The 19,943-nt window shown below is 32.8% G+C and overlaps 1 protein-coding gene across 1 annotated transcript; it reads right to left on the minus strand.

Moving 5' to 3' along the window:
- Window positions 1–3,950: 3,950 nt before the first annotated feature.
- LOC132316660 (probable polyol transporter 4) lies at window positions 3,951–7,079 on the minus strand. Its single transcript, XM_059815136.1, has 2 exons — window positions 6,633–7,079; window positions 3,951–5,804 (listed from the first exon to the last, which is right to left on the minus strand). The coding sequence occupies exons 1-2, from the start codon at window positions 6,820–6,822 to the stop codon at window positions 4,432–4,434; spliced, it is 1,563 nt and encodes a 520-aa protein (XP_059671119.1). The 5' UTR covers window positions 6,823–7,079; the 3' UTR covers window positions 3,951–4,431.
- Window positions 7,080–19,943: the final 12,864 nt, after the last annotated feature.

Raw genomic sequence — 19,943 nt, forward strand, 5'->3', positions numbered from 1 at the left:
ACCTAAGATATTGATCTAATTAGGAATGGCAACGGAGCGGGCTTGGAGCGCGTTTCCCTAAATCCCATCCCACCCCATTTATTTTTTGTCAAGTCCATGCCCACCCCGAGACTCTCGACGGGTTGGATTTTCATATTCAGCCCCGCCCCGTTGGAAAATACTATGCCCCCGTGCCCGCCCCGCTAACAAATTTTTTTCTCCCACTTTTTGGAACTTAAGCTCCTGTTATTTGAATGTGGAAAGTCTGGGAATGGCACAACATAAATGAAATTATATATCCTAACAAAAATAAAAAAAAATAACATGCACATAACATAATTCAGAGAACATAATAAATAAAAATAAAAGTTTAATACAACCAAATTACAAGAAGTTCTAAACTCCAACTTCCACCATAACCAAAACAAAAGCAAATTTAATACCAAGTTTATATATATATATATATATATATATATATATATATATATATATATATATAATATAGTTATATGCTTCGCGGGGCGGGGCAGGGCTCATAGAATATGTATATTGAACCCTTACCCGCCCCGTGACCCGCGACGGATACAAAATTTGTATTCAGGCCCGCCCCAACGGTATAAAAGTATTCCCATATCCGTTATTAACGGAGCGGGACGGGGCTGTAAAAATTGACATCCCTAGATCTAATACTAGCTTACAGTAGAGATGGCAACGGTCCCCACAACAGTTTGAAACCCCGTCCGTCCTCGCCCAAAATCGCCTAAATGGTGGACCTTTCCACCACACCTCGCCTGTTTAACTTTTTTAACTCCGCATGCACCCGCTCCGTTTAGTTCACAATCAATAATTTAACATAAAATTCAAAGGTATAAGCATTCTTAGTTCGCAGGGTTTTGTCGTTCATTAAAACGGTTGAGAAAGTGAGTGAATATAACTTAAGATTTCTAGCGCTAACTGTACATACTATGAAAATAAGGATAATATTTAGGAAAAAAAAAAAGAAAAAAGAAAAGAAAAGAAAAGAAAAGAATAATTTAATAATTTACTTACCTAAATAGGGCGGGGCAGAGTGGAGTGACCTCCCATTCCCCGCCCAAATAAACTAAACGGACAAATTGCCATCCCTACCTAAATGGGGCGAGGTGGGGCAAGTACCCATCCCCACGGGACAAATAGCCATCCCTACTTATAAGCCTCCTGGTTCCACTATTCGGCTACATAGTTTTTGTTTTTTTGTTTTTGTTTTTTTTTTTTTTCAGGTTTATTTATCTGATTATTTTTTTGAACTAGCTAAAAGTTATTGGCTTGTTTAGAGTGTGAAGGTGTCATCTTTACACGCTGTGTGTTGTTTTATGTCAGTTGCAAGCCTGGTAAAATAAGAATTTGTTTAATAAATACAGCCCTTTTTCTTCACAATTGTATTCTACAAAATTTTAGTATTTTAAATAATGAAATTCATTAAATTCTAAAAAAAATCAACTCAATCTATCTTATTTCTGATTTTTATGTAACAAAAATCTCAAATAGCCCAATTCATTTATTTTTCATCTTACAGCAATAATTTTGTATTAATTAAAGTAGTAAAACACATACTAAGGCAAGAAATCTTTTGAACAAATACAAATTTTCCATTTTGATTTATGATTGTAGCATCTGGTCATCAATTCCTCACAAAAATAGTGTGGGGTTTTGGAAGCTTAAACTTGCAATTTCTGTGATCCAACTGCCTATGACTACTAATATTAGTTGAAACACACTTTTAGGTGAAGTTGAAGCAAGATTATTATTGCCTACTTACCCAATAAAATTGAAAAAAGGATCATCTTCGCGTGAATTACTGATCTTCTCAGTTCATTTGATTAAGCAAGTTTCATGTATCTAAGCTTTACTTGTTTAATAGAAAACGTAGGCATTTCAAGGATAGGGACGTCTCTCGTCTTTGTCGATGACTTTTTCATATATGCTTTCTTCATTTTATTTATATATACAATCTACAGTATTTTATATTGAGATATATATATATATATATATATATATATATATATATATATATTTAAATGGGGTAGTTACAGTTGTGATATATGGGTTATCAAGAATTAGTCAGAACAAAAACTAAATGAGAAATGCATTAATATACATGCAGTTGGTAACCACTGCCCAAAATTTACCATTAGCACGCCCTCATTTCATATTTGACTATTAGGGATGACGATTTCTCTGCAGACACACCACTCATCAGATAGATTTAGTGGACACTAATATCCAATCTTTTAATTACATTGCGTACCAAAATATATCTACTATAATCAGTTAATAACTATATACAGTATATATGTAGGAGTATATATAAGCAGCGCCTCTTCCTTAAAGTGGAACAACCCTGGGTCTCGCTCCTAAACCGGGTCATTGCGCCTTTTTAATTCATTTATTGTTTTCTATTTTTTAAGCCTTTCTATATTACTAAATACTTGGTAATATTTTCTGTTTTCAATTGTTCAAAAACAATGCTTATAAATTATAATCACTGATAATTCGATAAACAACAATATTTTAATAAAATCAAAGTTCAAAATTAACACATTAGTGAAATGGGTGGTTAAAGTAACAAATTGAGTGAAAGTCGACTAAGATGGTTTTAGTCCGTTGCAAAAAAAACCATTAAGTGCATCAATTTTTTTTTTTTTTTTAAAAATGACATAGTTCGCATTAAAATTAATGTTTGGGGGATCGAAGGAGAAAACAAAAGCTAGCTTGAGTAGACTTAGTAAGTAATGATATAGAAAACTGATATATTAGCAGGTGGTTCGACTAGGACTGTGATCTCAGATAGAGCAAAATTATAAATAAAAAAAAAAATAGAATTTATGTAACCAACTCTATCTAAGTGCTTGGAAAAAAAGTTCTATTGAGTTAAACAAGGTGAGTACTATTTTTGTTTGTCGTACTCTGTTTGTTTGGACGTAATTTTTTTTTTTTGAAAATATTTTCTTTTTTCAGGTAAAATATTCTTTTATTTTTACTTTTTCGGTGTTTAGTAAAAGTATACGTCAAGGTTGAGTTCATCGTGTGTGGCATGTAAAATATCTTGTCGAAAATTGATTATTTTTGTTTAATTTTAATATTTTTTTATTTCGTAAATCTTTTACGACAACCAAATACCAAATATATATATATATATATATATATATATATATATATATTTTGAAAAATATTTTACATTTAAACAAACGGAGCCGATGTGAAGTAATTTTCAAATAGGGCCTATGCTGAGAAAAAAAAAAAAAAAAAATTATCATAATAGATATTAAGATGTTAGTGGGTAATAGGTTCAAATTAGTTCTAGAAAGAGAACCAAATAGTTTGGTTCTGAATGTAACAGCGCTTCCTTTGCAGCTATGCTTAATCGTGGTTGGTGAGAAGATTTGCAATAATTTATGGTTGCACATGGCTATATTCTCTCTACCTACCTGTGTACGGACCGTGCTAGGGCTACATATTTTGTCTAATCGCTATCTTCCCGTGGACTTGGATTGTTGTTGATATCTTCTTGATGAATCAAGGGTGTTGATCTCTCAAACCTACAAGGGTATTCAAAGGGGTTAGTAGGTTTGGATCGAACTCGAATCCTCTCTTGTGCACTAAACAGTCCAATACATAGAGAATAGTGGAGATTAGGACTGTCCGGCAAAGAAGAGAATCCAAATCCAAATCCCTTGTGGGCACACGCTAACCTGCGAACATTACTAATCAAGCTACTAAAACCTTTATGAATTTTTATACTTTGTTGTTTCTTAATGCATTTTGATCCCTATGGAATTCACCAGGTTTCATCCTTTTAGAGGAATTCAAGAAATTACACACCCACACACATATATATATATTCACTATATTTATATCTGGAATGTTGCAATTTTGAAATTATGGGTTTATATCATACACAGTTCAGATGAATAAAGATCAAAGAAATGAAAACTGAAAATAGTCAAATATGACCATGAATATATGTTCTCTTTATTCCCATATCTTCTTTGCAACATAACGGGAAATTATCAACACAAATACAAGTGATTTGTCCAAATATTGTACTTTTTGGAAGCACAAACTATGTTGTCCTTAAATTCTTTTATTTGCCCTACTTTGGACAAAACAAAGCCATCAATATAATTCCTAGCACATTGTGAACCACATGTAATCTAAACTCTTTATCTTACAAAAAAATTTAATGTAAATGAATTTAAAATAAGATATGTATGCAATATGCTCCGAACAAGTGCAGGCATGAGTCTTGAACAAAAGCAATGCAACTCTGGGACTAAAAAATTTACCCCCTTGGTTGCCCCTGACTGAATGTAGAGTTTCTGATGGGTGTTTGCCCTTTATTCTGTGCCAGCATATTTTTGTCTCGACAAATCATGTAAGAATGTAAGATCATGGTTTAGCAACCGAGCATGCTCAGCTACTCATTTGCTTTTGCACTAGGTGCTCAACATCTCCAAGCTCCAATTCTCCTCCTTGCAATTGTGTCTCATTCTGAAATAGCATTTCAATCTCCTCTAAAGACTTCCCCTTTGTTTCCGGAACACATTTGTAAACAAAAGCAACAGAGAGGGCTGAAATAGCTGAAAAGACAAAGAATGTTCCAGCGACTGTAATTGCATGGGACACGGAGAGGAAAGACATAGCAACCAGGCCACTACTGACCCTACTCCCCACTGCCCCAAGTGCTGATGCTTGAGCTCGAAGTCTTAGAGGGAAGATTTCAGATGACAAAACCCAACAAACCGGGCCAATTCCCACTGAGAAGAAAGCTACATTCCCACACACTGATAAAATTGCCAATTTGATCCCAATTGAACTATCCCCCAGTAAAGATAAGGTAAGGCCTAGACTGAACAAACAGGTTGTCATTCCAATTGTACTCACAAAAAGCAATGGTTTTCTACCTACCCTATCAATGAGAAATATTGCTACCAATATGAAAATGGTTTTTGTGAATCCAACAGCAACAGTTGCGGCAAGAAGCTGAGTGTTATTGCTGATTCCAGCATTTTTGAAAATTGTGGGGCTATAATACACAGTTGCATCAATACCAGTAATCTGTTGGAAACACTGGATTCCACAGCCAGTTATCAGCATCCGACGTACTCCAGGAGAAGGATTCAATAATTCACGCCACACAGCTCTCTCTTCATACTTTCCAGCATTAGTATGTCTGGCAGCTAATTCGATTTCTGCTAATCTCTCCTCCACTTCACTTTCAATTTCATTTATCTTCAACAAAACTGATCTTGCTTCATCAATCCGGTTTTTCATTACCAACCACCTTGGGGATTCCGGGATAAAAAACAGTGCAAACCCCATAAAAACTGAGGGCAGAATTCCCACAGCAAGCATTATCCTCCAGTTTATATGTACCGGAAGTCCTGAAAATGCATAATTTGAGACATAACCGAGAAGGATTCCTAGATTAATGAAAATCTCAGGGAAGGAGGTGAGAGAGCCTCTGCTAACAGCAGGTGAGATCTCAGCAATGTATACGGGTGCAATCATGATTCCGAAGCCTATCCCAATCCCAGCAAAGAGTCTTCCTATCATTAGTACAAAAAAGGAAGGAGCAAGAGCCATTATAGCAGCACCTGTTTGAAATACAATGGCGGCGAATGCCATGGTCCATTTTCTACCAATGGCATCTGATGTTTTACCCCCAGCTAAACTACCTAGAAGTGAAATTATGCTTAAGATTCCAACAAGGACCTCTTCTTGTACCTCGGTTATCTTCAGATCCTCTTGAATAAATATAATTGCTCCACTCATGACACCCACATCTGCATATAGAAGATATAGTGTTAACAAACTACAAATTAGGTCAATACTAGCAATTAGTTTGCAGAACAATGCGATTAAAAAAAAGCTTGAGTTCAGCTTTTAAACATTATCTATAATGGATGACTGCAGTACAATAAGCTGTTGGTTATCAATTTTCCAACATGGGTACTTTTCAGCAACAACTACATTTTAGGTGCCTCCCACTGTTGAGTAGCGACACTAATGCTGCATTTGGGAGCACCAAATTGGCATCTTAGAATTGAAATTGGAGAAAATTAGTTCAATCTAATTCCAAGAAGCCAATTCGGTGATCCCAAATATAGTTTGAATGTAGTTATGTAAATGCGTTCCTTCAACTACTCTCACTTGTCCCCACTGTATTACACACACACATTTCACAAGGAACAGTTTAATCGAATTCGCCAAAAAAGTTCTCCATATGAGCTAACCGAACATAGGGTTTTGTAGCGTGTGAATGTGAAAAAATCTATCTTTGAACATTGAATAGTAATTAGAACAACAACCAAGCCTTTTTCCGTTTATTTGGAGTCAGCTACATGAATCCTATGTTTTCATTATGCTCTTTTTAAGGCATTCTAATCTAACCCTATGAATAGAGATTACAAGTAAAAAAAATTATGAATTCCCTTCATTAGTATTAATCTAATACAATTAATATTGCATTACTAAATCCAAATTAGATTGAACCCATCAATCCCATAATAATTTGATGCGAAACATATCAAATAAACAGATCAATTAGAGAAACAGATCAAAACACAGAAGAGATTTGAAGAAAAAAAAAAAGAAAAAAAAGAGACACTAACCATAACCAAGAAGCACAGAATTGAAAGAGGCAAAGACGGCACAGGCAAAAATATATGTCCTCGTACTGTTGGTCCTTTGTTGCTGATGATAATCATCATGTGAGAGTGAGACACCATCTTCTTCCACAATATCAGGATCCATTCTCTTGTACTTGTTTTTGCCACCTTCAACATTCTCCTGAAATCCCATCTCTCTTTTCCACTAAAAATTTGAGATCTATCTCAAATATATCAAAAAGAACATTAGCTGATCATAGATTGGAGGAAATAGAGAGAGAAAGATAGAGAAAAATTTATGTCTGAATGTTGACTGCAATTGAATTTTCTAAATTTTTCTTGGTTTTAGACCAGGAAAGGTATGAGGGGAAGCTGTGTGTTAGTGTGGGTCCCACCTAAAATTATAGTTTAGGTAGTACATCGTCTTTTCCATTAGGAAGCAAAGAACACCTCTCCTGTTCCGGCAAAAGGAAGTAAAAGCTGAGTTATTATATTATTACCTGCAATTCGATGCTTTACTGTTGCTTATACTTATCGAATGATTTTGTTGTTCTCAGATTTCTTCTGTTTCAAAACTTTAAAAATTATGAATGAAAATAATAGAGAAATATAATTTGATAAAATATTTCTCAAATTATATTGTACCAAGTATAACTTTAAAGAAAATTATACATTAAGGCTCCGTACGTAAAATATTTTTTAAAAATACAAAAATATATATTTTTTATTTTTCGGTGTTTGATTGGTGTAAAATATTAAAATTTAACAAAAATAATTTATTCATAAATTTTCGACAAGTTATTTTACATGTCCAGTCCTATAGACTCGATCTTAATCTCCATTAGATTTTTGTTAAATACCGACAAAGTAAAAATAAAAGAATATTTTATCTGAAAAAGAACAAACGGAGCCTAATACTCAAATGCACAGTAAACTTATGTGAAAAATTGAAGGTTCAACTTGTTTGAGAGAGTTGAATAGGAGTTTGGATTCTCTACCCCGCGAGTCCAATAACTAAAAATTGATTATTTAAAATTATTTTTATATTTTTAAATTTAAATTATTTAAAAATAAAAAATAATAAAGATAAAAAAATTTCTATTTAAATTAATTTTATTGACACCCAGTCAACTTTAATAAAAAGAAATGAAGGGAATAAAATAACCTTACTTTCTTTGTTTCCCAAGTACCCAAATGCATTGACCGTGACTCATCATGAGACATATTGCCCAAGTGTTGATTGAAGATTGAAGATTGAAGATTGAAGAAGAATTTAGGGCTAGTTTGGTGAGGTGAAATAGAATAAAAGAAAGTAAAATGGAATTATTATTTTTTTTTTTTAATTCTGGTGTTTGGTGCGTAATTTTAAAGTTGGAATCATCATTCCTCACTATTCTTGGGAATGACCATTTCATCAAAATCATTCAATCAAAATCATTCCACCTTCAAACAAAAAGAATGACCATTTCATTCTCACTTTAAAAAAAATAGCCTAAAAATAAAATAAAAAATAAAGTTGAGTCTCAACAAATTACGAACCCACATCAATCCCGTAAACACACCCACATCAATCTTGTAAACACACCAGCGATGAATAAAGAAGAAAGAAGCGAAGCAGGCCCCTTCGAGCAAAAAAAGGGTTTGATCTAATGATGAAGTGAACTGAAACGGCGGCGACTATGAATAATTTTGACCAATTTGCTAAACGTCACCGGAGAAGATGATCAAAAAATTCGTCGGGCAAGTGAGATCTACATGCAGAACTTCAGGTGGCACGTAGCGTCGTATGGGGTTGTTCTTTGCACCGTGTCGTCTTGGTACATTAGACTTTCGTCTGTGATTTGTTGCTATATAATCGGTGGTCTCAATTAAAAACACCACCGCCGGATACATAGAAACACCACCGCGATACAAATTCTCCGGCGACGACGCCTCCCCTCTGTTCAATCACCTACTTCTCTCCATCGTCTCTTCTTGTCCCTCTGTTTCTTTTTTCACGTCTATTTTCTCTCTCTATCTTGTTTATTTTCTCTCGCTCTTATCTCTTCTCCCTTTTAGCTAATTTTTTTTTACTAATAATAAAATATAATCTAAAGAAATAATATAAATTCATTCCATTCCAACTTTCTTATCAAACACAGGAATGAGAATGAGCATTTCATTTTTACACATTCCATGTTTACAACCAAACGATAGAATAAGAATCATCATTCATATTCCATTCTCTTCTTATTCCATTCCCACCCCTATTCTAATTCATTCCACCACACCAAACTAGCCCATAATGTAAATCGACAATAACTCTTTTTCACAATCAACTGTTATTAAAACAACCCAACAATACTTGAGACATCTAACCAACTAAAATTTTTAAGAGAGTGATTTGGTTACCCTCTTTTCTTTTCTTCTCTTCTTCTTCTTCTTCTTTTTTTTTTTTTTTTTTTTTTTTTTTTTGGGTAAATTGATTTTGTTACTTGATTCACAGTTGTATTGGTGTGGTCAAATTGAGTTTAGAGAGAGAATTAACTTCCACCAAGGTTCTAATTGTCTTATTTGAAAAAGAATTACACTATAAACATGAAATTGCAAAGGGTCAAATGCAAAAAATACCTTTAAAGTATGTTTACAGTGTATATCACACCATTCACATGTAAAAAATATCTCTAAAATTTCAATTTGGTGCAAATAGGTCCCTCTAACAAATTTAAACTCTAAGTTGACTAAATTACTATTTTATAAAATGTATAAAAATAAAAAAATTTGTAAAATGATCAAAAAAGACACTATTCTAGGATGTCTCTCTCGTGCAAAAATACCCCTAAAGTTTCAATATGATGCAAATAGGTCTTTACTGTATCATTTTATAAAATATATAAAAATAAATAATTTTAAAAAATTACCGAAAATGATACCATTGGAGGACGTGGCAATGGACAAGTAAAGATAAAAATATAAAATAAAAATAAAAGTATAAAAGAGAAGTAAAGATAAAAATAGAAAATAAAGTGAAAATTAAAGAAAATAAAATTTTTCCAAACTCTGAAAATCAGTGCACATTGATATTAAGATTTTTTTTTTTTAAAACAATGTTGGTACATAAATAAATAAAATAAAGAAGAAAAAAAAATTAGTAAAAAAGAGTAAACTAAAATCTCAAAAAATTCAAATCCTTAGTAAAAGAGCAAAATGGGTATTACATTACTAATTTCTGTAAGGAGTATTTTTGCACAATGTGAAAAGATTAGGGATTTTTTTTTACATACTTTTTCAAATAAACGATAAAAATACTATACAAAATATACTTTAAAAGTATTTTATGCACTTGTCCCGGTTACAAATGCAAAGAACTTGAGCAAAATTTAAATACTTTGCCAGAGGAAAAAACTTCACCAAATGTAAGTAAAAGGTAATTAACATTGCATTGAAAAGGAAATTCAAAAGTTTGCATGTTTTTGCAGCAAAGTCCCTTGCTTGTCTTATTTATAAATCCTAACTTAACAAACTTCCTAATTAAGTGCAAAAGAGATAGCAATAAACTGACACCAAATGTAAGTAAAAGGTAATTAACATTGCATTGAAAAGGAGATTCAAAAGTTTGCATGTATTTGCAGCAAAGTCCCTTCCGTGTCTTATTTATAAATCCTAACTTAACAAACTTCGTAATTAAGTGCAAAAGAGATAGCAATCAGTTCCCACATAGCTTTGTTGCTGCCGATAAGAAGTGGAGATGAGAGATGGACCGATAGAGAAAAAGAAGAAGAATAGAGGAGCAGGGTAGTCATGGTGATATTTAACCATAGGTGTTGGGTCACAAAATGTGGTGGTGATGGTGGAATTGGCCGGTCTCTATTTTAAATTTATATAATCAGAGTGAAAGGTTATTTAAGTTATTTCAATCCTTTCTTAGGTCAATAAATAGTCATTTTACCTGCAAAAGGGTTGATACACTTAAAAAGTAACTTTTAGGATGTAAGTAAAAAATAGAATAAACGTTTGTAATATAAGTGATAATTATTTTTTAAAAGTATTGAGTGTGATATTTGGCCAAATGAGTATGAGTGTAATTAACCCTTTCTATTTTTTTTTTTATTATTATAATTTGATAAAACCATTTGAAGCATATCTCATATATCAAATTTTATAGTTTTTTTTTTTTTTTTTATTAACTCGGGGTGTCTGGAATGACACGAACCCTTAGGGATCTTCAACAACCGGACTAATTCCTAAGGACCCGGAATGGCTCCTCCCCACCTGAACAAGGTAAGTCATTGCAGAGACAACGGAGACTAGTCACAAAGAATACCAAGCGGGACTCGAATCCCAAACCTTGGGCTTACTAAGCTCCAAAATTCAACGAGTAAACCGCTGCGCCATATCCGAATTGGATATCAAATATTATAGTTTTTCAAGGATTTTAGTGTTTTTTATAATTATAACTGAAATTAAATTTTAGTAAATGCTAATTATCTTTTACTGCAAATTAGTCGGTATTGATGTAGTTTTTACTCTATAAAAGTCAGTGGGGTCGAACAATTTGTTTAAAGGCTGTTACTAATATGTTTTAATGGAACCGTCTTGAATGAGATTAATCAATGTGTTGCAATGGAGGAACATATTGAATAAATTGATTACTTTAATATTATTTTCACAAACTGATTATATTCAAATATCATATTCTACCTTATATAAGTACACCAAGTAATGGTTTTTTCAAATTTACTTTACACAAAGGACATAGAGAGAGACTGACTAATGGTTAACCCGGAAAGGCCATGCCCAAATATGGAAATAAACATAATAATAAGGGTTAAAATCATAAAATTTCAATTCCTTTCGAACTTGTTTAAAAAATTTCCTACACTTTAAAAAATTTATCACATTGTCTTAATATTACTATGGAACCGTATTATAAAATGAGATATTTAATCTTATTATTTAATGTTAAATTAAAAAATAAAAATTTAGATACCCAATTTGTCCCTATTTATACAAATTTGAATTACCATCTGACATTCTACTTACAAAAATAAATAAGTAATTACGAAAAGGTTACATCCCTAGCTTGGTCTGTATTTTTCATAAAAGATCATAAAAAAATCCTACAAAATAAAACATGATAATTTACTTACAACACATAAAATTAACTCAATATCGATCGAGATGCGGTATAAATTATGAAAAAAGATAAATATAACACAAGCATTAATAATATAAAAATGATAGAGTAGTTCATTTTCGTTTAAAGGGGGACTCGATCTCTTTAATATATATATATATATATATATATATATATAGGGGTGAAGTCAAAAATTAAATTTAAGAGGGTACGGTGTAAAATATATTCAATAATCACGATAATAAATATAAATTTTATAAATCAAGAGATAGAAAAAAAATTACTCAAAATAATATATCAATGAATGAGAAATTTAAGAAAGATAAATAGTTAACAAAAAATTTAAAAAGGAAAGAAAAATGAGAGAATTTTGTAACAAAAAATATTGGAGTTTAATTTAAAAAGGAAAATATGACTTTTTAAAAAGGAAATTAAACGAATTTAAAGAGTAAAAAAATAGAAGAAATACAAAATTTAAGAGATAATTTTAAAAAATAAAAATTTTAGGGGTCATTATATGAATTTTTCCATATATACATTTAGTATATATATATATATTATTGTAAGTTGGGCCAGGGACGCGTGGTATACACTAGCTCCGCCCTTGTGTATATATATATATAGACAGCCATTGTGGTGGGCTTGCTTGAAGTACCGGGTAGAGAGAAGAATAGTAGTGGTGGTGGTGATGATGGAGTCTAAAAGATGTACTAGTGGTTGGTGGGTGAGGGTCATAGTGAGTTATATTGGAGGGTTGTGTACTGGGAATGCTATGCATTCCATTCTTGATTATTTTCAGAAACAAAAGAATGGAGGATGAGGAGACTAGATGGATAGGTGTCGTCTACTGGGTCATATTCTGGACAACTTTTTACCTCTGGTTTCGGGTACGGTATATTTTAGCCACGAAAAGAGTTCATAATATTTACCACGAAAAGAGTTCATAATATTGAAGATCAACAGACCGTTCTTCAACATAACGAAGATCAGGGGCAGGAGTACTAGCGTTGATCATAACTATATATATAATAACTTTTACCTTTTTTGTTTTCCGTTTCCTTGCTAGAAATATTGCACTCAAATATTGCCTCAAGTGTTAAATGAAAACACTTACTTGAGGCTGTAATTTTTTTCATTATTAATGTTGAATATTTTAAATTTGAAATTGAAAAAAAATTAATTTAAATTTTAATAAATTTCTTTTAATTTTAAATTTTGCCAAATATAAGGATTGTTATCCCTATTACATTGCATTTTATATTACATTTTATATGAGATTTATATCCTAGTTACATTGTGATGCCAAAGTTTAGATTGAGATTCTCAGGTATTTTTTTTTTCAAAAAAAAGTTATTATAATTTGAAGGAAAATAAAGCATAATTTTAAATGAGTTATTGAATACTCAAACCAAAGTAAAGCCTATGACTGACGAAGAGAAGGGCGAGCACTAATCTCGAAGACAAATGTGGAATGAAATAATTGATGATGTTTTTATATGGTGGTAATCTCTCAATTTTGATGAAACCAGTTTTTTCTTTCATAAAAAAATCTTTTCAATTGCAATGATACTCAGGTCAAAGAATTTAAATGAATTATCTAATCTGAATTTTTTTTTATTATTTTGGTGTAAGAGGAGTCCTAATTGCAGTGGACCGCATCCTTAATTGGTTAGGATTAATTAATTACGTACTGATGATTATAATTTAATTACCCGTGGATAGGGGAAGATCATTAAAGTAACGCGCTATCTCATAAGATTGAGATAGGCTTTACAGACTAAGATAAGGACTACGACTAAGATAAGGGTTACAGATTACGATAATAATTGCAGAATACGATAAGGATTAGGCCAACAGATTATGATAAAGATTAAGAACGACGTGGACGCTATGTAACATCCTGACCCAAGTCCTATAAATAGGGAGGGTTAATCGACGTTTGGAGGTAGGCAAAAAACCCTAACTCAATATCTCGATTTCTCCAGAGAGATTATCATTCACACTGACTTGTTCGTCGGAGCCTACTCCACCGGTAACACACCGGTGTTTGTAGGATCACTTTTTTTTCTCTTTATTCAGGAAGTCAGATCAGATCCGGGTTGCGCAGAATCCATCTTCAACACATATGATCATTTAAAATATAAATTTTTAGGACAAAAGGATCTTTTTAATTATTTCTTCACTCCTAAGTAAGTTGTGATCCGTAATATTAGGATTATGATTATTTTTTTTTTTCTTTTTTGGTTAAGTGCATAAAACCTCTCGCTACGAAGGAAAGGTGCAAGAAACTCCCTAAAAAAAGGCATATAACTCCCTAAATTATCCAACTTTTGAGCAAATTGCCTCCTAATTATTAATTTTAAAAATACAATTTTATAAAAATCCTAAAATGTCCTCCCAAGAATTTTATTTTATATTTTTTTCTCTCTTTCCTTTCTCTCTCTTCAATCCTACCATTTTGAATCACTCCGCCGTCTCCGGCGAAGTCCACCTTATGCCACGCCGAAGGTTAAGACTTAGTGCAAGAACCAATCAGAGATGTTCAACAGGCAGTTGCATCGACAATATCCTAGCTCGCTTATTATTTCAATATTGAACCTTAGACATATAATAGTTCCGAAACGAATCTCTTTAGAAAGAAGATCTTTTTTCTCATGGTAGTCTGTCTCCTTACAAAAATTGGGTAGCTAGACACGTCACATGTTTCTAGCGGTTCACATTGCATCATTAAATGATACAAGTCTTGGATAAGAATCTACAAAGCACTAGAATGCTCTTCTTGACCTTTTTGACGATCCTTTACTCCGACAGCATCTCACGGCTTCTCTAGCTCCGATACTAATAAGAGCAACTTACTTGCTTCTCACCGGTAAGACCAAGGTTCGACGGATATTATGTCAATATATATAGAGAGAGAGTTTGTGTTTGCTTCACTTTTTGAACATGAATGTTTGTGCATGGCTCCATTGTTTATATGCCGAAAGAGAGAGATATTCTCCATGGTAGATTTTTCAACCAAAGAACTCCTTGACCTTCTTGACGATCCTTTACTCCATCTAGGGGCTTCTCACCGAAATCGATAAGGGCAACTTACATGCTTCGCACCAGTAAGACTAAGGTTCGACGGACATTATCTCAATATATAGAGAGAGCGAGTTTGTGTTTGCTTCACTTTTTGAACATGAATGTTTGTGCATGGCTCATGGCTCGATTGTCTATATGCCGAAAGAGAGGGATATTCTCTATTGTAGATTTTTCAACCAAAGGAGCAACCTTTGAGTCTCAATTCAAACCATTTGCGAGTAAACAAGAAAAAAAACAACTTCCAAGTTCAAAACCAACCAGAAAGAGCAAAGAAATTCAACCCATAAAAGAAATATATATGTATATACTCTACTATAATATAAACACATTCACATAAAACAAACAAAATATAATAAGAGAAGATAATAAAAACCATAAATTTCAAAAAGAATAAGAATAATAATTTAGCTTTGCAAATATGAACTAAAAACCAAACATCATATTTTCATTTTCCCTCCTAATTGTTCTCATTTCTCGTTCTGTTGTATATGGTTCAATGGGTATCAAATATGCCAGAAATTCAATGGGTAAATAGACTTACTTAGGTCATCATCGGTAAGCACTGTCGAGCAAAGCCTTACTCTTTAGTTCACCGCCTGTCCTTGCCCGCCGTTCGTTGCCGGTTCTATCATTTCATCTTCGCCAGAGTTCTTGCTCACCATCCATTGAGCAGTACATCCTACTTTTGCAGTCCTCGCTATTTTTTTTTTTTTTTACTCAGGTTTATGAAAATGGGAATTTACCTTTAGGAAGCTTGTTTGGTATCGCTTAATTTTCTCAGATTTCTTTTGTTTCAAAACTTGAAAAATTATGTATTAAAATGACATAAATTTAAGAGATTTTTACCAATACATGGGCTTAAGGCCCAAATACTATAATACAATGAAGATAAGGTTTTAAAGTTTCAATAATTGGATGGACCACCAAAATATTTCTCTAAAATGAACTCCACTTTATGCTTTATACCTCACAACAAACTATATTACTATAATGACCCCAAGCAATAGATTATTATAACATAAAAGCCTTACAACATGAAATAAACTTGCAAAAAGGTCCTTGAACAAACTATTTAATATTTCTCTTTACCTTTTAATTTTCAAAAATAAATTAAAGTTTCACAATAGATTAATATGGAGTTGTAGACTTTATTAGACAAAAGATCTTATATATAAATTAAATTTAACGAAACATTATAGGTTCTGATACCAAAATTGAGTTGGATCTAACCGGATAGAATCATGCAAAATAATATAGAATAAATTTAACAATTAAATCACAGAAATGACTGTCGAACCTGATAACGCCCTGTAAAAACACCTGAACACTGGCAAGAACGGGCAAACAAGCCAACAGTTCGAGTCAACTCATAGAAAAAATTGCTAATTTATTATTAAGGCTGCTTGGACTGATTGGATTCAAGAAAATTCTAGGATCTACACTATCTGACTAAATAAAATCTATATATTTGATCTTTTTGTCGACAGAAGTCTTTTACCCGAAAGTACTAAAAATACTAAATAGGGATAAAGAAATTTTGAATAAGAGCAAACTGGGTGATTTATTTCATGGAAAATATATACTTGGATACACACTGTTTATACATGGATACACTCTCACACACTATTTTACAAAAATATATGTACTGAAAGAAATCACAAAAGAAAGCACACTAGAAACTTATGGCAGAGGATTGGAATGCTTGATGGCTCTTGGCTCTAAAACTCGATGATCTTTGCTTGAACAGAGGCTCCTTTTATAAAAGAGAAGAGGGATGAATCTTCGGCTGAGATTGAAGATGTTGCATAGACGGTTGAGATGCAAGATGTTTTAGATATAAGATAGCTTGAATTGTTGCTTAATTATTAATGTCGTCTACTGGGGAGTTTTATCTACTTTTACTGTTGAGAATCTGCTTTTGGTGGATCTGCTTTTATCTGTTCACTGTTGCGAATCTACTTTTCTTGGAATGCTTTTATTTGTTCACTGTTGCGAATCTGGTATGCTTTTTTGGATGGTGGGGCTGCCTTTATCTGTATACTATGGCGAATCTGTTTTTTCTCTAGAATTCTTGCATATTGGATAAATTTTTGTTGGTAGTGCTATCTGTTGGGTTGTCATTTCTTTCTCTTTCATGCATACGGGCCAAATAAGTATCAATGCTCTCTGGTGAGCTAGTTTCTTCATTTCTGTAGGCGAGATCAAATTGTTTCAACAAATCTTTCCTTCATTTATTATTTCTTCAACTTCTGGAGATATCCCAATCTCTGGAGGAGACTTAATGACATGAGAAATTCTTGCTTTGACAAAAATTTCCATATTGATATTATGATCGTAAAGTCTGAAACCAGGATTGTACCTTGGGTTAACCTGACGATAGGCTTTATAATAAACCAAATGGTTAAAGGTAGCTAGTTCTATCTCATTATGAAAGTTATTTACAAAATTAATGTGTTGGGTAAGAACTTTGACTTCTATGGGATCAGAATGAATGTAAATTCGATGTTGTCCCAAAATTATTGCTCCATCTTTTACCCATTGTAATACCCCTAATTTTCAAAAGGATAGTCTCGGTATTTTGTTTAATTGTTTTCTGTTCATTAATTGTTTTTGGTTCATTAATTGTTTTGAATTATGTTTTAATTGACTTTTTAATTATTTGATTTACTTGACTTATTTGACTTTTTAATTATTTGATTTACTTGACTTATTTGTGTTATTTGAATTAATTAGTTGGTTTATTTGTTTTCTTTGGTTTAATTAATTATTTGAATTATTTACATTAATTGTGATAATTGTGATTATTTAAGTTAATTGTTTAGTTATGTGTTTAATTGTAATGGTGTTATATTTAATAATTAGGGTTAAATTGGTAATTGTCTTGATTTAATAAGTAGGGTTTTACTTTTAATCAGTTTGTAAGCCGTCGTAGGTTTCTCAGTATGTTGGATGGGCCGGTTAGGATTTCAGTTGGGGCCTGAATTAATTTAGGGTTTAGTAAAATCCTATAAATATATGTTAGATGTTTGGTTAGGGTTTGAGAAACATAACAAAACCAAGTATACGACTGTGGAGACAAAGGAAGAACAGAGAGTGTTCACGTTGGTTTTCGTCGGAACTTTAGAGACGGCGTAGAGATTTTTGGACAAAGATCTCACAGACAAGTTCTAACCTTACTCTCTCCCTTATACTCGTGTTCTTTGCATACTCAATAGTTCCAGGATGAATTACATGTTTAAAAATAAAAACGTTATCTGTTTCATGTTTAGAGTTTAACTGAAACTGAATTTGTTTTAAAATTGTTAAACTGGTTAACTTTGAACTTTCTTGTTTAATTCTTGGTTTAATCCATGTTAGTAGCATGATAAGGACTGAATTAAGGGTTGGAATCTTCTGGGATTAAGCTAAACTCTCTGAAAACCTATACTGTGAAGTGTCGGAGGCGTAAACGACGACTGGAGAGGAGAACACGAAGAAGAGGAGGGAGAGAGCCGGCTCCTATTGGATTGGAGCCGGCTCTTCTTGGATTGGAGGCGGCTCCAATGGTCCAGGAGTCGGCTCCAAGGCCATTGGAGGCGGCTCCAATATTCTGGAGCCGGCTCCAGGTTGTTTTCTACGTGGGTTTTTGGTTCTGTTGTTTGCTTTTCCACTTTTCAGTGATTAGGCTTCATAGTGATTGTTTTAATATGTTTTAGTGGAGAATGAATACTGTAATGGATGGTTTAGGAGTGGTCTAGAGTAAACATAAATATTCAAAGATCAGATTAACATAGAATTGGACACATGGAGTTAGGATTACATGGAGTTAATTACGAATGTCTTGTAGACTTGTGTGGATTTGGAGTTTCTAACTTCTAAATTATAATGTAAAATTTCTTGTGAGAGTTTGTGCACTGCTAATTGCAAATTCTTATAATATACATACATACAAGGAATCTGTATTTTTGCTAAAGATTAATTGATGATTAAACTTAACATTTAATTCGTCAATTTTGTTGAATAGGAGCTTAACAGTATGATAAATTGTCTAGATTTATTATGCATGCTATGGAAATAAATATTATAACATTTGTTTAAGCTCTGTTAATTATGGATACCGGGAATAAATTTATATTTACAGACACAATCCTGTGGGTGATCAGGTAATGGCTTATTGTTGGATTAATTAAGCATGTTTTTCTAGTATACTTTAATGTGCTTAGTTTGGAACTGTGGGTTTTGACACTGATACTGTTAGTACTTAATCAATGGTTGGATTTATTAAAGCATGATGGTTAATCTATTCTAACATGGTTAGGTTGGAATTATTGGTTTTGGCATTTATAAATTATTTAAATGTATGGAATAGAGTGATTAATATTGATATTTATGTTTCCAATGTTAATCAATTTGTTGGGACTATTCAAGAACGGTTGTTAATACATTCTGATATGCTTGATATGGACTCGTTGATATTGTTATGTACTTGTATATGCTTTATCAACTGTTGGACGGATTGGATTGTATATACCGGTATGGGACAGTGACATACTAGGTTTGGATTAGCTCAAATTGCTAAGTCCTACCTATTTTAGAGTAAGGGCATGGGTTATAAAATACAATCCTCCTTATATATATAAGTCGGTACGGTTGAATACGCCGAGTGACTTACTGGATTTCTTGTGGATGGTTAGAAACGGAGTTTAGATATATTTTTATGTTACCGTGTCATGAGCTTGAGTCTCAGTGTCGACGGTTAGGGTGCGTATATGCAGTTGGATGTGTAGCTGACTGTGAAGGTTGAGGTATACCCTGTTTAGGTTTAGGTACTCATGCCCACTCAGGTGCGTATTGTGTGATGCCTTCTATCCAGGTTGAGACCTCCTTCATGGCCTAGCGAGAGTCCAGTAGTGTGGATATATTTATGTACGGATTATTAGTTATTGTTGAACTATTTAGTATGTACATGCGTATCAAGTCTCTGCTTGGATTGTAATAGGATAGAACTTGTTCGTGGGCCTGACCCACTCCTATTTTTCAGGCGTACGTCAGTTCCAGGCTTGAACTTGTTCGTGCTGAGCAGAGACGATCTTCCATTCTACCGACGATGTAGGGTTTCTTTCCAGATCTTGGAT

This window comes from Cornus florida, unplaced genomic scaffold (genome assembly GCF_030987335.1).
Source record: "Cornus florida cultivar Cherokee Brave unplaced genomic scaffold, ASM3098733v1 CherokeeBrave_3.0.0_Hap2_Chr01, whole genome shotgun sequence".
Taxonomy (NCBI): Eukaryota; Viridiplantae; Streptophyta; class Magnoliopsida; order Cornales; family Cornaceae; genus Cornus; species Cornus florida.